This window comes from Entelurus aequoreus, linkage group LG15 (assembly GCF_033978785.1).
Source record: "Entelurus aequoreus isolate RoL-2023_Sb linkage group LG15, RoL_Eaeq_v1.1, whole genome shotgun sequence".
In the NCBI taxonomy this organism is placed as follows: Eukaryota; Metazoa; Chordata; class Actinopteri; order Syngnathiformes; family Syngnathidae; genus Entelurus; species Entelurus aequoreus.
In genome coordinates this window covers 16,506,027-16,524,401 of record NC_084745.1, presented here as the reverse complement: position 1 = coordinate 16,524,401, position 18,375 = coordinate 16,506,027, and the positions used below count along the sequence as shown (strand labels likewise).

Below are 18,375 nucleotides of genomic sequence, written 5' to 3'. Positions count from 1 at the left end.
CATGTTGTGCACTTGATGTTACTTTATTTTTCTTGTCTTTACAGTAGTGAGTGAGTGACATGTTTTTTCACTTCAGTTCTTGTCAGCCTCACCTGAGTCCAAAGGTGAAGTTCTGCAGCAGACTGCAACAGCCAACAGGCTTACTTATTTGCTGCCTGCTGTTACAATTTTCAGGGATGTCTTCCTTGTATTTTTTCAAGTTGACAGATAGGCATTAGGCACCTTTCCCAGTTCAAGAGGGATTATATAAAATAAAGCTAGCTATTATGGCTGCTGCCACTACCAAGTCTTGCATGTGTGACAAGACTAAAGTGCACTTTATATTATATTCCTCATGTTACAAAGATGACTTACTTTTGTATCAAATAAACATTTGATTAGGGAATACAATGTCCTTTGTATTTTATACCAGCAAAATTTTGATTTTGATTTTGTACCTTATTGAGGGGAAATCTCAGATGGGGGGAAAACGCCGCTTTATCAACTAATCGATGATCGATCGATAAGGTTATCAACTATCAATTAATGAAATAATCGATAATTTGCATCCCTAGTAAGGGTGCATGTTTTGATCGGTGTCCACCCTTTGTGTGCAGCGGTTCTGCAGTGGAAGCCTACACAAACAAATACATACATATTGTATGAATAACTATAAATAAAACATAGCATGTAAAAGTTATTCATTAGATGTTTGTGTTTTCTTCTCTGACTTGGAGGACAATCATAGTCTTTGTGGCTAAAAGTATTGGTGCTCCTCCTCATCATCACTGCAGATCAACCTAAAGCTAGGTATCCACCGGAGATGGAGGCGGTTGCCATGGCAACACCTGCTTCTGGCTCCACACTAACTTCCACAGGAGGGGAAAAGTGGGAGCGCCGCTAATCCATTTGACAACAGCAAGCGGGCGCACACACGGCAAAAGTCGACCCCCTCGCGGCGATCCGCCTCCCAGATGTCGAGCGCGAACCCGGTTGACGGCGGCCATATTTAACAGGGAACACGAGGGGGGGTGGCTGAGACGGCCGAGGCCCCCCTGGGGGAGGACTGATCGAGAATGCAAAACAAGCGTCTGATCTACCTTCGTTGTCCTTGAGGGTGAAGTTGGGATTAACCGGCAGCTGGCCGGGCAGGGCGAAGGAGAAGCGTTGTCCGTTGGCAAAGTCGTCCTTGTCCATGGCGCTGACCGTCTGGATCACCTGAAAGTGGACACGCCGAGATACGGTCATTCGCTGGAACAAAAGTCGGAAATGGAATACATATAAACATGTAAACTGAAGGTCCTGAACTCCTGCCTACAAAAAAAGTGTCGTATAAATCGGAATAATAGCGGACATCTACAAACCCCAAAACCAGTGAAGTTGGCACTGTGGGGGGGCGTGGCCTGCGGGCCTGCAGCGAAGCGGGGTGTGCCAGGACCGGCTTCGAGATCAGCGAGGTGCGTAAATGACACAGCTGTGAGTGTTTGTGTGATCACCTGTCGCTCTGGTAAAGGCAGCAGTCGGGAAGGAGAGGGGGTGTGGTTGATGGTGAAGAGCAAAGAGGGAGCACGAACGAGGAGAGCGAACCGGAGACAAGGACATGACAGAAAAGGAAACCAAATAACTTTCATCGAAAAATAAAACATTGTTCGCAAAGATGAACAAAGCTGTCCTGTCCGTCCTTGGTGGTCTGAAGGACCCGGAGGAGCAAGACTTCCACAGGCACGTTGTGTAATTTGTGAATAAAAACAGAATACAATGGTTTGCAAATCCTTTTCAATGTATATTCAATTGAATAGACTGCAAAAACAAGATATTTAACGTTCGAAATGAGAAACTTATTTTTTTTTGGCAAATAATCCATAACTTAGAATTTAATGGCAGCAACACATTGCAAACAACTTGGTACAGGGGCATTTTTACCACTGTGTTACATGGCCTTTCCTTTTAACAACACTCACAACACATTGTCTTGCTGAAATAAGCAGGGGCGTCCATGAAAAAGATGTTGCTTGGATGGCAACATATGTTGCTCCAAAATCTGTATGTACCTTTCAGCATTAATGGTGCCTTCACAGATGTGTAAGTTACCCATGCCTTGGGCCCTCATACACCCTTATACCATCACAGATGCTGCCTTTTGAACTTTGCGCCAATAACAGTCTGGATGGTTCTTTTCCTCTTTGGTCAGGAGGACACACAACGTCCACAATTTCCAAAAACAGAACACTTTTCCACTTTGCATCAGTCCATCTTAGATGAGTTTGGGCCCAGTGAAGCCGGCGGTGTTTCTGGGTGTTGTTGATAAATGGCTTTGGCTTTGCATAGTAGAGTTTTAACTTTCACTTTCAAATGTAGCGACAGCCTGTAGTTACTGACAGTGGTTTTCTGAAGTGTTCCTGAGCCCATGTGGTGATATCCTTTACACACTGATGTCGCTTTTTGATGCAGTACCGCCTGAGGGATCCAAGGTCACGGGCATCGCTGCTTACGTGCAGTGATTTCTCCAGATTCTCTGAACCTTTTGATGATATTACGGACCGTAGATGGTGAAACCCCTAAATTCCTTGCAATTTAAGAAATGTTCTTAAACTGTTGGACAATTTGCTCACGCATTTGTTCACAAAGTGGTGACCCTCGCCCCATCCTTGTTTGTGAATGACTGAGCATTTCATGGAAGCTGCTTTTATACCCAATCATGGCACCCACCTGTTCCCAATTAGCCTGTTCACCTGTGGAATGTTTCAAATAAGTGTTTGATGAGCATTCCTCAACTTTCTCAGTCTTTTTTGCCACTGGTGCCAGCATTTTTGAAACATGTTGCAGGCATCAAATTCCATCCATCCATGCATCCATTTTTCTACCGCTTGTCCCTTTTAGGGTCGCTGGGGTGCTGGAGCTTATCTCAGCTGCATTCGGGGTACACCCTGGACAAGTCGCCACCTCATCGCAGGGCGCATCAAATTCCAAATGAGCTAATATTTGCAAAAAATAAAGTTGACCATTTTGAACGTTAAATATCTTGTCTTTGCAGTCTATTCAATTGAATATAGGTTGAAAAGGATTTGCAAATCATTGTATTCTGTTTTTATTTACCATTTACACAACGTGCCAACTTCACTGGTTTTGGGTTTTGTACAAGGGTGTGTAAGAAACTCGTAGAAAATGTCCCATTTTGTACTCCTTCAAATAATTAATTCTAAAAGATTATTAGATTTGTATATGCAAATTGGGCCCCTAAGCGGAATTTTGATTATAAAAATTAGAAATGGGTATGGACTGAAGTACCATTCGTACTGCCGTGTACCGATTCGCGTAAAATCAAAAGGTGCCATGTTTCGATACTTTTGCCGTAAGTGACGTCACGTCCTGTTGCAAACTGGCTCAAGCACTTGGCCGGGAAACAAGCAGTCAAGCAGCCTACCATTTTCCATGACAAAAAAAGCATAAATAAGGCGCTCAAAAGTACAGCAAGGCTCCACATTTTAAAATGCGATAGCTTGATGCTAACTTACATTGAATGTGCCTTTGACGTGTTACTGATTAGCATTAGCAAATTGACATGGCAATTTAAACACCTCCAAATGTGCTAATAAAAACTACAATTAAAATGCATGTGTGTAATAAGTACAATACTTAACACTTAGGTACTAACGTCTCGGAATTGCAACTGCATGCAAAGTGTACTATATAAAACAGCTCAGCATAGTACTTGCAAATGACACATGGAAACGTAAGAAACAGTAACTAGTGGACAGTGCAGCTCAATGTTAGATGTTAAAACATTATTTGTTTACAACTGAAATGTATAAATATATTTGTACACACACAAAAGTACCAAGTATTGGTCCCATTAAATCGGTTCCCAGGTACCGGGAGTTGGTACTTTATCGATTCATATGTGAAAAGTACCCATCACTATGCTAACATAGCATGTTTTCTAATGAGGCTATGCTAATTATTTGTTCAAGTGTGGATTTTTCTGTTTACTTTCCTTAAGGGGCTTCAAAGTATCCAAAATGGCCGTGCTATTAGGGGGCAAACTACTAAGTCTAATAAAAAAAAATATTTTGAGGCCCTCCTTCTCCATTACATTTTTCACACTTTTTTTCAAACAAACTTGAACTTTATGCAATGCACAGTTTGTATTTGATTGTTTTTACTGCAAAACAAGAAATACAACACCATTAAATCCCACATTTGCATCGTTAGCATCCATCATGTGTGTTCTGCGGCTTTAGTATTGAGTTGTATCCGTTTTTAATCTTGAGGAAGTATTAGCTGACTAAAACTAAATTATACATATGGCGTTTTTTATGCAAATGACCTCTGCCTGTCAGCTAATGGGAGCATCCCGCACACATGTCGCCGTCCTAAACGTGCGCAGCCAAGCCTCGCTGTGCCATTTACCACCACGTCATTCCTCAGACTTAATCCCCCAGCAAAGCCTGGTTTTAATGCAGGCCCTAATTCAAAACTCCCCTCAACGAAAGCAAAAATGATTAAAAATGTTGCTTTATTCCGACAGCCAGTCGTCGGCCTCTCAGCCATTTCCGCGCCGCTGATTGCTCTATATCTCCGAAAAGAGAGGGAAAAAAACAGTTGAATTCAAATGAATCACAGCGCAATGAGGGCAAATTGGAGCCGGTTGCCACGGTTTTAAATGATCGATGATGAAGCGGCCGCCTTGCAAGGCTTCCCGGAAGTCTGCCGCCAACAATAGAAGGGAGCACTTAATGGCCGACGTCGGCGCTCACCTGTCCTGCCCGCGTGCTCTCGCAAACGATGATGTCCTCGTCGCCGGCCACTTGCGGCGCGTTGTCGTTGACGTCCAGGACCTGCACGGTGACCGGGATGTGACTGAAGAGGCCGGGGTTGTCTGGGGAAGACAGATATCGAAGCCAAAGGTCAAGGGGGTCATTTTGACCGCAACAGGGACCTCTGCTCTTCCTGTATGAGGGCTACTAATAGACCCTCAGACCCAACTTCAAACACTGGGCTGCTGCAATGCATCCTGGGTCTTAATAGCTGTAGAAATTAATCCATCATAAACATGTCACATTGATTTTACTCAAATCAGATCGGATCTACACCTACATATATATTAGGGCTGTGAATCTTTGGGCACCACACGATTCTATTCTATTCTTGAGGGTAATGATTCGATTCAGAATCGATTCTTGATTTAAGAACGATTCTCCATTCAAAATCAATACTTTTTAATAACATTGAGTGCCAGTTCTATGATTAACTACATTATTCCATAAAATAGGTAAACAGCTCTGATCAATATATATATATATATATATATATATATATATATATATATATATATATATATATATATATATGTATATATATATATATATATACATATATATATATATACATATATATATATATACCTATATATATATATATATATATATATATATATATATATATATATATATATATATATATATATATATATATATATATATATATATAGGTATATATATATATATACATATATATATATATATACATATGTATATATATATATGTATATATACATATGTATGTATATATATATATATATATATATATATATGTATATATACATATGTATGTATATATATATATATATATATATATATATATATATATATATATATATATATACATATATATATATACATATGTATATATATATATGTATGTATATGTATATATATATGTATGTATATGTATGTATATATATATATATGTATATATATATTTATGTATATATATACACTATCGTTCAAAAGTTTGGGGTCACATTGAAATGTCCTTATTTTTTAAGGAAAATCACTGTACTTTTCAATGAAGATAACTTTAAGCTAGCCTTAACTTTAAAGAAATACACTCTATACATTGCTAATGTGGTAAATGACTATTCTAGCTGCAAATGTCTGGTTTTTGGTGCAATATCTACATAGGTGTATAGAGGCCCATTTCCAGCAACTATCACTCCAGTGTTCTAATGGTACAATGTGTTTGCTCATTGGCTCAGAAGGCTAATTGATGATTAGAAAACCCTTGTGCAATCATGTTCACACATCTGAAAACAGTTTAGCTCGTTACAGAAGCTACAAAACTGACCTTCTTTTGAGCAGATTGAGTTTCTGGAGCATCACATTTGTGGGGTCAATTAAACGCTCAAAATGGCCAGAAAAAAGGAACTTTCATCTGAAACTCGACAGTCTATTCTTGCTCTTAGAAATGAGGGCTATTCCACAAAATTGTTTGGGTGACCCTAAACTTTTGAACAGTAGTGTATATATATATATACGTATATGTATATATATGTATATATATATATATATATATATATATATATATATATATATATATATATATATATATATATATATATATATATATATATATATATATGTGTGTGTGTGTGTATATGTGTGTGTTTACATATTATAATAACTTAATTAACTTAATGGGACAAGCGGTAGAAAATGGATGGATGGAATATTAAGACTATGTGAAAGTTTGACTCCTACCTTGTTTACTTCCGTGACGACCTCTTTAAAGCTTTGTAATCAATCAGAAATATCAAGCAGCTAAAAGTCAAACATTGACAAGTGTGGAGAGAGTGTTTTGCATTTTTCTTATCATGCCTTGTAATGGATTTAAATGTGTGTAATTTTAACATTTTTATGGTGATGGGACATTATTTTTGTATAATACCCACAAAGTTCAGTGAGCAGGTTGTGTTATGTGTGACCGTGTGTTGACCGTTTGTGCTGGTTGAATTTTTTTCCCGCACCATGACTAGGAAAGGTTGTTCGGGTTGGGTCATATAAGTAAATGCTGTGATTGAAATAGCAAAAAAAAAAAAAAAGTACACATCATGGTCAGAGGCCTGAGTTTCTCACTTTATTAACAAGTTGGTGACAGTTTGCCACCCCACCCGTCAAACCTTTTGGTATTTTAATTTAAAAGCAAATTTGAAAGCTTGGCTAAAACCGTATTTTTTATTACTTTTTATTGTATTTATTCATTCATATAATTTATATTATTTTTTAAAATAGTGAATTCTCAGCCAAAATGTAATGGGAACAATCCCTTTAAAACCCACCTTGATACAACAAAATAACAAAAACAAGAAGTTGCATTCTATGAAAGAAACTCCTTGGCAGAGTTAATACATTCCTTTAGTCATTAATGCTAAAAAAACAACAGCATTGTTTACTTCAGTGTTTTACTTTGTGCATGTCAGCCCGGGCTAATAATACATTGTAGCAAAATAACCCAAATAATCATGTAAACATGTCAGAAGCTGCATTACAGTCATTGAAAAAGATATATAATTATAATCAGAAGGGCACACAGGAGTTGCAGTCTGGTGTTTTTTTTTCCTATTTTACATGTGACGTCCTTACCCATTGAAAGCCGCCATATTTCCCTGCCAGGCGCGAACACATGCCTGCATGCTAATAAGCGATGGTGGCGATAATAAAGCATTAGCATGCAGCAACCCTGTCGCCTGGCAATGGCATTTGCCTAATTGTGATTACAAATTAGCCAAGTTACCTCATAGCTAACGTTAGCTGGGCCTGTTTTGATTGAATTAATTGTTCAATGTATAAAAGGACAGTGAACAATCGGGGCTCATTTGATCTTGGAAGTCAATTATAAGGGAGTCTTACTTGAATACATTCTACTCAATGTGTAAATGATCTTTCTCATCGTCAGTTCACACTGCAGGGCATGTTTACTTTACGAGGATGTCAGCATCAATAGAAGGAAAAAAAGGAATATTCTATTAGCACAAAGTGTTGCCATGCAAACCCTCTAAGACAGGGATGTCCAAACTTTTTCCACTGAGGGCCGCACATTGAAAAATCAAAGCTAGCAGGGGCCATTTTGATATTTTTTATTTTAAAAACCAATACAATATACAGTATGTATAAAAAATATACATTCAGGCTTCCACTCAGGCTTGATCCCGGGGACCCCAAAGGGTATTGGTCCAAAAAATATAAAAAATGTGTCATTATTCAGTATTATTATTTGTGTTATTATTCAAGTTTTTAAATCTCTAGATCAGGGGTGTCCAAACTTTTTCCACTGAGGGCCGCACATTGAAAAATCAAAGCTAGCAGGGGCCATTTTGATATTTTTTATTTTAAAAACCAATACAATATATGTATAAAAAATGTTTTTAAATCTCTAGATCAACATTAGGTCTATCTGTCAATATAACATTTTTTAAAGTTTTAAATTGTATATTCTTTTTGTCAAAGAAAACTATTTTTTTAATGAAAAAAACACAAAATCTGCAATACTTTCACCCAAAAACATTTTTAAGTGGGATATTTGAGAGTATATAATAATTGGAGCCTTAAAAAGATCAATAACTCATAACACCATTGATTTTAATTAATTATTATTTTTTGAGCAATGACACTTAAAAACTCATCACACTAAAATTGTAGGGGATCCAAAAGGGTCCTACTCATTAAAGTGTTTAAAAATAAATTATAATTTTTTTTTTTTTACGGTTTAATTTTTATCACAATAATCTCGAGATCAACTTCAGATCTATCTGTCAATTATAAGTTTTATTGTTGTTTATGTTTTTGGTTTGTTCGTTTTAGGCCCTTCTTTAAGAAAAAACAGCTCGTTTTTTTACATGGCAAACACAAAATATGCAACATTTTCCCCAAGAAATATCTCAAAATATTTAATGTGACGTAATTGGAGCCTTGAATAGGTCAATAATTCCTAATGACATTGATTTTGATTCATTATTATTTTTTAAACAAAGAAACAGCCTACATGGCAGCTTTGTGTGATTAGAGTAAACATTGTTACATTGTCTTGTTACATTCATCTGTTTGCTCTTTAAATACCACTTTTAATGTTTTTTATTTTTTTCAATCGTATTTCTAAAATGTGCCATGGGGCCGTTAGAAAATGACCTGCAGGCCGCAAATGGCCCCCAGGCCGCACTTTGGATACCAATGCTCTAAGAACATTTTGAAAATCAAGACACATTTGCTGCACTACATTTTACTTTTAGATTTACTCTTATCTACCAACAGCTGTTTTTTGAAATCATTGACTTACATCCATCCATTTTCTACCGCTTATTCCCTTCGGGGTCGCGGGGGGCGCTGGAGCCTATCTCAGCTGCATTCGGGCGGAAGGCGGGGTACACCCTGGACAAGTCGCCACCTCATCGCAGGGCCAACACAGACAGGTACTGTATGACAGCTTATAACAGGAACTTAACATCAAAAAGAGGCAAGTCCATAAAAATAGGTTGGACTTGCCTCTTTGTGATGTTAAGTTCCTTGTTATAAACTGTATTGCAGTATATGCCTTGAGCTCTTATTTTGAAGGCGCTAAGAGCCGAAGTGATGTGACACGTTGTGGTGGAGCAAAGTTTTATATATACTTTATATCGTTTGCTTCCAAAACTTTGCTCCGCCAAAACTTGTCACATCACTTCCGCTCTTAGCGCCTTCAAAATAAGAGCTCAAGGCATTTACAGGTACTGTATGACAGCTTATAACAGGAACTTAACATCAAATAGAGGCAAGTCCATAAAAATAGGTTGGACTTGCCTCTTTGTGATGTTAAGTTCCTTGTTATAAGCTGTCACACAGTATATGCCTTGAGCTCTTATTTTGAAGGCGCTAAGAGCGGAAGTGATGTGACACGTTGTGGTGGAGCAAAGTTTTATATATACTTTATATCGTTTGCTTCCAAAACTTTGCTCCGCCACAACGTGTCACATCACTTCCGCTCTTAGCGCCTTCAAAATAAGAGCTCAAGGCATTTACAGGTACTGTATGACAGCTTATAACAGGAACTTAACATCAAAAAGAGGCAAGTCCATAAAAATAGGTTGGACTTGCCTCTTTGTGATGTTAAGTTCCTTGTTATAAGCTGTCACACAGTATATGCCTTGAGCTCTTATTTTGAAGGCGCTAAGAGCGGAAGTGATGTGACACGTTGTGGTGGAGCAAAGTTTTATATATACTTTATATCGTTTGCTTCCAAAACTTTTCTCCGCCACAACGTGTCACATCACTTCCGCTCTTAGCGCCTTCAAAATAAGAGCTCAAGGCATTTACAGGTACTGTATGACAGCTTATAACAGGAATTTAACATCAAAAAGAGGCAAGTCCATAAAAATAGGTTGGACTTGCCTCTTTGTGATGTTAAGTTCCTTGTTATAAACTGTATTACAGTATATGCCTTGAGCTCTTATTTTGAAGGCGCTAAGAGCCGAAGTGATGTGACACGTTGTGGTGGAGCAAAGTTTTATATATACTTTATATCGTTTGCTTCCAAAACTTTGCTCCGCCACAACGTGTCACATCACTTCCGCTCTTAGCGCCTTCAAAATAAGAGCTCAAGGCATTTACAGGTACTGTATGACAGCTTATAACAGGAACTTAACATCAAAAAGAGGCAAGTCCATAAAAATAGGTTGGACTTGCCTCTTTGTGATGTTAAGTTCCTTGTTATAAGCTGTCACACAGTATATGCCTTGAGCTCTTATTTTGAAGGCGCTAAGAGCGGAAGTGATGTGACACGTTGTGGTGGAGCAAAGTTTTATATATACTTTATATCGTTTGCTTCCAAAACTTTTCTCCGCCACAACGTGTCACATCACTTCCGCTCTTAGCGCCTTCAAAATAAGAGCTCAAGGCATTTACAGGTACTGTATGACAGCTTATAACAGGAATTTAACATCAAAAAGAGGCAAGTCCATAAAAATAGGTTGGACTTGCCTCTTGGTGATGTTAAGTTCCTATTATAAGCTTGTCATACAGTATATGCCTTGAGCCCTTATTTTGAAGGCAGCTTATAACAGGAACTTAACATCACAAAGAGGCAAGTCCATAAAAATAGGTTGGACTTGCCTCTTTGTGATGTTAAGTTCCTGTTATAAGCTTGTCATACAGTATATGCCTTGAGCTCTTATTTTGAAGGCGCTAAGAGCGGAAGTGATGTGACACGTTCTGGTGGAGCAAAGTTTTGGAAGCATCCATCCATCCATCCATCCATTTTCTACCGCTTGTCCCTTCGGAAGCAAACGATATAAAGTGGTCCTCGTGTAAAAAAATGGGTTACAATATTTTTATTGATAATTCATAAAAATAAAAATAAAAATAAAAAGCTGAAGTGATATTCCAATGTGTAAAAGGATGATGTTTGCAGAAATGTCACATGGCCGACTTTAGCATGCAGCTACGTCAATGCTACAAGAGCAGGTCTAACTTGAAAATAGGATTATTTACGACAAAAAAAAAAAAGGTAATGGAAAGTTGTCGGCAATCTTGCACGCTGAGTATATTTAGCACTAACTGGCTAACGAAAGTATCACCGGGTACCTACCAACCTCCGAGGCCATCACGGTGATGTTGTGCCAGGCCGTGTCCTCCCGGTCCAAAGGCTGCGTGGTCCTGATCACGCCGCTGATCTCGTCTATCCGGAAGTAGTTAGTCCCCACCTCCTTTTTGTCGATGAAGTACCTGCAGACACACGGCGGGAAGCGTTCAGAAGACGCCCCGAGTTACAGCGCGACGACGGCAGCGAGGCGCCGCCTCATTAGCGGCTCCACGTCGGGGCGATCGCATGCATGAGTGTCACGGAATGAGATACCTGCGCAGAGTGACACTTCAGATTAGTCCGCCGCCTCGGGGCTGCTATCTGTCTTTTCCACTTCCGCAGCCTCACAAACTGGAAGTTTAGAGCGCATACAAATGTATCGCCTGCGGTTACCTCACGCCGTTAACGGCCAGGAGGAAACAACGGGAACGGCTCGCCTTACGTGTCAATACCACTTTCCGTCTTACCTGACGGGGCTGTTCCTGCTGTCGGGGTCCCGGGCCGTGACGGCGCCCACCTCCGTGCCGCCGGGTGAGTTCTCGTACACGTCCATGATGTAATAGTCCAAGGAGAAGACGGGCGCCTCGTCCACGTCGCCCACCGTGATCTTGAGGGCGGTGGTGTCCTTGAAGGAGCCCAGGTAGGAATAGCGAGGGTCTACGTGGGTGTTGGTGCCCTCGATGTGGAGCGTGTACGTCTTCTTTCGCTCGTAGTTCAATGGCTGGCGGGGAGAGGTTAAGCAAACATTTACGGTAAATTCCGGACTATAAACCACTACTTTTTCCTACGCTTCAAACCCTGCAGATTATAAAACGGTGCAGCTAATTTATGGATTTTTTTAACGCAAATAGTTTTCATAAATCACATGCAAAGACACTTAAATGGAGTGTTATTGTTTGTGCTGTGGCGCCATTTTTTTAAAGTTTGCTCACAGCAGGTGCTGTTTAAAGATTTAAACTGGAAGTACAAGTGCCATTCCGTCCATGGCGTTTCTGCTCGTAAGGATTCTTTATTTATCGCTCCAAACAATGTAAGTTTTATAATATAACTAAAACAAGTCTTACTTACTAAACCGTCTCATGTGTGATGTCTGTATATATCTCAAAAAGGAAACGTAAGAACATCAACAACACCCTTGCTAATCTGCATGACTATTAATCGGGGGTGCAGAATACAACATTCACATCCAAATCGCGATTGTAAAACAATTCATATGTTTTTAAAATCGACCAAAATGCATGAATAAAAAAACAATTGAAACTAATACCGTAAATCCCGGGCTATAAGCCACAACTTTTTCCCCCCGCTTTGTACCATGCAGCTTATAAAACGGTGCAGTTAATTTATGGATTTTTCTAAAGCAAATAGTTTTCATTAATCACATGCAAAGACACTTAAATGGAGTGTTCTTGTTTGTGCTGTGGCACCATTTTTTAAAGTCTGCTCACAGCAGGTGCTGTTTTAAGATTCAAACCGGAAGTACACGTGCCGTTCCGTCTTCTATTTGCCTATAACGTTTCTGCTCGTAAGGATTCTTCATTTATCACTCCAAACTAAGTAAGTCTTACAATATAACTAAAACATGTCTTACTTACTAAACCGTCTCATGTGCGATGTCTGTATATATCTCAAAAGGGAAACGTCAACAACACCCTTGCTATTCTGCTTGCCTATTTATCGGGGGTGCAGAATAAAACTGATTCACATCCAAATCGCGATTCTAAAACGATTCATATGGTTTTAAAATCGACCAAAATGCATACATAAAAAATAATTTAAACAAATACCGTAAATTCTGGACAATGAGCCACAACATTTTCCCCCCGCTTTGAACCCTGCGGCTTATAAAATGGTGCAGCTAATTTATGGATTTTACTTCGCTAATGGCCATAATATTTTGTGTTAGATAGTTTTCATCAAATTCAAGTAAAAACAATGTGAAGGGTGGGTTATTGTTTTCTCACAGCAGGTTTGATTGATTGATTGAAACTTTTATTAGTAGATTGCACAGTGAAGTACATATTCCGTACAATTGACCACTAAATGGTAGCACCCGAATACGTTTTTCAACTTGTTTAAGTCGGGGTCCACTTAAATTGATTCATGATACAGATATATACTATCAGATATATACTATCATCATAATACAGTCATCACACAAGATAATCATCAGAGTATATACGTTGAATTATTTACATTATTCACAATCCGGGGTGTGGGATGTGGAGGGGGGATTAGATTTGGTTGTTATCATCACTTCAGTCATCAACAATTGACAACAGAGAAATGGACATTGAAACAGTGTAGGTCTGACTTGGTAGGATTTGTACAGCAAGTAGTGGACATAGAAAGAGATCAGAAAGCATAAGAAAAAGTATCTACATTTGATTATTTACATTTGATTATTTACATTTGATTATTTACAATCCGGGGAGGGTGTTAGTTTAGGGTTGAAGTTGCCTGGAGGTGTACTTTTATTGCGGTTTTGAAGGAAGATAGAGATGCCCTTTCTTTTACACCTGTTGGGAGCGCATTCCACATTGATGTGGCATAGAAGGAAAATTAGTTAAGACCTTTGTTAGATCGGAATCTGGGTTTAACGTGGTTAGTGGAGCTCCCCCTGGTGTTGTGGTTATGGCGGTCATTTACATTAAGGAAGTAGTTTGACATGTACTTCGGTATCAGGGAGGTGTAGCAGATTTTATAGACTAGGCCTAGGTGCTGCAGGTTGAAAGTGTACTTCCTGTTTTAATGCCTTGAACTGGAAGTAAAACCCTCCATAGCGTTTCTGCTCGGAAGGATTCTTCATGTATCACTCCAAGCAACGTTTGTAAGTTTGACTATTTAACTAAAATAATTCGTACTTACGAAACCGTCCCATGTGTGACGTCTGTAGGAGTGTTTTCAAGCATATTTGCACGTGCTATCATAATGTAATGAAGCTAACGTCGTTAGCATTACCTACTATGCTAACATATTTGTGAGTGTCTGTGTTAGTATTATTAACTTCCAATGGCATTCATTTTGTATTGTTTCAGTTTCACTAGTAAATTCACCAAAACAATACCCTGGAGGTATTGAGTCTAAACTAACACCCTCCCCGGATTGCTAATAATCAAATGTAAACAATCAAATGCAGATACTTTTTCTTATGCCTTCTGATCTCTCTCTCTCTCTCTCTCTCTATGTCCACTACTTGCTGTCCATATCCTACCCCCCCCTCCACACCCCTGATTGTAAATAATGTAAATAATTCAATGTGATTACCTTGTGTGATGACTGTATTATGATGATAGTATATATGATAGTATATATCTGTATCATGAATCAATTTATTCGGGTGTTACCATTTAGTGGTCAATTGTACGGAATATGTACTCCACTGTGCAACCTACTAATAAAAGTCTCAATCAATCAATCAATCAAAAGTTTAGCTGATTAGAGAGCTAGGTTCCGCAGCGAGTGGGTCCATGATGATGACTTCTGTTTTGTTTGATCATCCGTGTTACAGACACAGTTTGTAAACAATTAAGGTATGTAAATAAATATTTACAAAATCTTTCTGAGTAAATAAATCCTTTCACAACATATTAATCTGCAGTTTTTTGTCCTGTCCAAAATTATTCAAAAATTTTGTGGGCGTGGTTTATGTACCGGTGCAATTATAGTCTGAAAATACGGTACTTATCAGGACAAAAATATTTACCTTTCTGAGCGTGATGATCCCCTCTTTCGTGTCCCTGTCAGTGGCGATGGAGAACATGTTGGCGCCCTCTGAGTTGATGATGCTGTACCTGATGTCCGCGTTGGCGCCGAGGTCGTCGTCGTTGGCTTTGATCTTCCCCACCGGCTTCCCGACTTGAGCCGATTCGGGGACGTACTGCTGGTAATTTTCTGCGGACAAGAACTGAGCGTCAGCGAGTTTGGCCGCCACCCGCGTCCCATCGTGTACGCACTTTGTGGGAACTTTGGTGGGTTGTCGTTGACGTCGGTCAGCGTGACGTTGATGGTAGTGGATCCGGAGAGGCCGCCGACTTGGCCCGCCATATCTTTGGCCTGGATGACCACAGTGTAGTGTTCCCGGGCTTCCCGGTCCATGTTGGGTAAGGCAGTCCTGATGACCCCTGCAGAGACACCGAGTTTTGTCAACACATGTGTTGCCTGTCGCCATGGCGACACTGTTATCGAACCAGATGTATTCAATTGACCGCCAGATCAATGATTTCTAACTTTACGGTATTTTGTCAAACAGGGGACTGACTATGGCGTCAAAACAGTGCCAAAAACCACAATCTGCACGCAGACCCTGTTTGTGTTGGCAATGTGTTTCTCTACCGTCTTCCCTACTGGAACTTAAGGGCAAGCCCAGCAACTTCCCTTCCCTCTGATTGGTCACTTTGAACACTTCCTGTCTCCTGGTCAGAACCAATCCCAGACAACATGTTGGGAAGATTTAGACCCAATTAGCCAATATTAGTGTATTTCTTTTAATTTAATATACGTTTTACACAAGGGGTTCCTCCTGTAACCTTTTTAACCTCGGGGCCAACTTTTTCATGACAGAGGGCCCCGAGGTCCATCTAAATGTTAACACTAAATCAGTAATGCTACTCTTGATTTTAATCGTATTCAATAATTACAAAACCCAAAACCAGTGAAGTTGGCACGTTGTGTAAATCGTAAATAAAAACAGATTACAATGATTTGCAAAACAGTGTATTCTGTTTTCATTTACCTTTATCCTTTTCAACTTATATTCAATTGAATAGACTGCAAAGACAAGATATTTAATGTTCAAACTGAGAAACTTATTATATATTTTTTTGCAAATAAACATTAACTTAGAATTTAATGGCAGCAACACATTGTTAAAAAAAGTTGGCACAAGGGCATTTTTACATGGCCTTTCCTTCGTACAACACTCAGTAAACATTTGGGAACTGAGGAGACCAATTTTTGCAGCTTTTCAGGTGGAATTCTTTCCCATTCTTGGTTGATGTACAGCTGAAGTTGTTCAACAGTCCGGAGTCTCTGTTGTCGTATTTTAGGCTTCATAATGCGCCATATATTTTCAATGGGAGACAGGTCTGGACTACAGGCAGGCCAGTCTAGTACCCGCACTCTTATACTATGAAGCCACGCTGTTGTAACACGTGCAGAATGTGACTTGGCATTGTCATGCTGAAATAAGCAGGGGCATCCATGGTAACGTTGCTTGGATGGCAACATATGTTGCTCCAAAACCTGTATGTACCTTTCAGCATTAATGGTGCCTTCACAGATGTGTAAGTTACCCATGTCTTGGGCACTAATACACCCCATACCATCACAGATGCTGGCTTTTGAACTTTGCGCCTATAACAGTCCGGATTGTTCTTTTCGTCTTTGGTCCGGAGGACACGACGTCCACAGTTTCCAAAAACAATTTAAAATGTGAACTCGTCAGAACACTTTTATACTTTGCATCAGTCCATCTTAGATGAACTCGAGCCCAGTAAAGCCGGCGGAATTTCTGGGTGTTGTTGATAAATGGCTTTTACTTTGCATAGTAGAGTTTTGACTTGCACTTACAGATGTAGCGACAAACTAGTTACTGAGAGTGGTTTTCTGAAGTGTTCCTGAGCCCATGTGGCGATATCCTTTACACACTGATGTCGGTTTTTGATGCAATACCGCCTGAGGGATCAAAGGTCACGGGCATTCAATGTTGGTTTTCAGCTTTGCTGCTTACGTGCAGTGAGTTCTCCAGATTCTCTGAACCTTTTGATGATATTACAGACCGTAAATGGTTAAATCCCTAAATTCCTTGCAATTGCTCGTTAAAAAAATGTTGTTCTTAAACTCTTGGACAATTTTCTCACGCATTTGTTGACAAAGTGGTGACCCTCGCCCCATCTTTGTTTGTGATTGACTGAGCATTTCATGGAAGCTGCTTTTATACCCAATCATGGCACCCACCTGTCCCCAATGAGCCTGTTCACCTGTGGGATGTTCCAAATAAGTGTTTGATGAGCATTCCTCAACTTTCTCAGTCTTTTTTTTGAAACATGTTGCAGGCATCAAATTCCTAATGAGCTAATATTTGCAAAAAATAACAAAGTTTTCTTCTTCGAACCTTAAGTATCTTGTCTTTGCAGTCTATTCAATTGAATATAAGTTGAAAAGTATTTGCAAATCATTGTATTCTGTTTTTATTTACGATTTACACAACGTGCCAACTTCACTGGTGTTGGGTTTTGTATATCTAACCAACTAACAGTTTAACACGATAAACCTTGTTACATAATACAAAACCATGAATGGGGATGGCATGACTCGCTGGGTAGAGCGGCCATACCAGCAACCTGAGGGTTCCTGGTTTTATCCACCATCCTAGTCACGTCTGTTGTGTCCTTGAGCAAGACACTTCACCCTTGCTTCTAATGGGTCGTGGTTAGGGCCTTGCATGGCAGCTCCCTGCATCAGTGTGTGAATGTGGAAATAGTCTTAAACCGCTTTGAGTTCTTTGAAGGTAGAAACGTGCTTTACATGTACCACCCATGTACCATTTACTGTATATGTGTTAATCTATAAAAATATTATGAAGCCTTTGGTCAGGCCGATTACAAAATGATACCCTATTTTCCGGACCGTAGGGCACACCGGATTATAAGGCGCACTGCCGATGAACTTACCAAAGTCGTACTAAAATATTTAGATAGATTTTTGAGCGCCGTGTGTAATGTTCTATATTTTCAATGGAACATGCAAAATGTTGGTGTTGTTTACTTGAGTCATATTGCAGTCTACACATATCTCTTATGTGTGCCTGCCATCTACTGGTCACAGTTATTATTTCACCATGTACCAAATAAAATAGCTTGGAGGTCGGTAAGCACAACCCAAATTATTCCATACATTAGGCGCACCGCGTTTTAAGGCGCACTGTCGAGTTTTGAGAAAATGAAATGATTTTAAGTGCGCCTTATAGTCAAAAGAAGGGACTCATAAAAACTATAAGAGAATACA

At 39.3% G+C, this 18,375-nt stretch overlaps 1 protein-coding gene across 2 annotated transcripts in view; it reads right to left on the bottom strand.

Annotated features, from left to right (window-relative positions):
• LOC133629862 (cadherin-18) overlaps positions 1 to 18,375 on the bottom strand; it is a 278,024-nt gene that overhangs the window by 43,257 nt on the left and 216,392 nt on the right. For both annotated transcript variants that reach the window (XM_062020906.1, XM_062020907.1), the window contains exons 5-10: positions 15,324 to 15,491; positions 15,074 to 15,261; positions 11,835 to 12,088; positions 11,374 to 11,510; positions 4,737 to 4,858; positions 1,080 to 1,197 (exon numbers count right to left, since the gene is read on the bottom strand). In XM_062020906.1, coding sequence (XP_061876890.1) covers positions 1,080 to 1,197; positions 4,737 to 4,858; positions 11,374 to 11,510; positions 11,835 to 12,088; positions 15,074 to 15,261; positions 15,324 to 15,491 — 987 coding nt within the window. The remainder of the gene's footprint in view (positions 1 to 1,079; positions 1,198 to 4,736; positions 4,859 to 11,373; positions 11,511 to 11,834; positions 12,089 to 15,073; positions 15,262 to 15,323; positions 15,492 to 18,375) is intronic.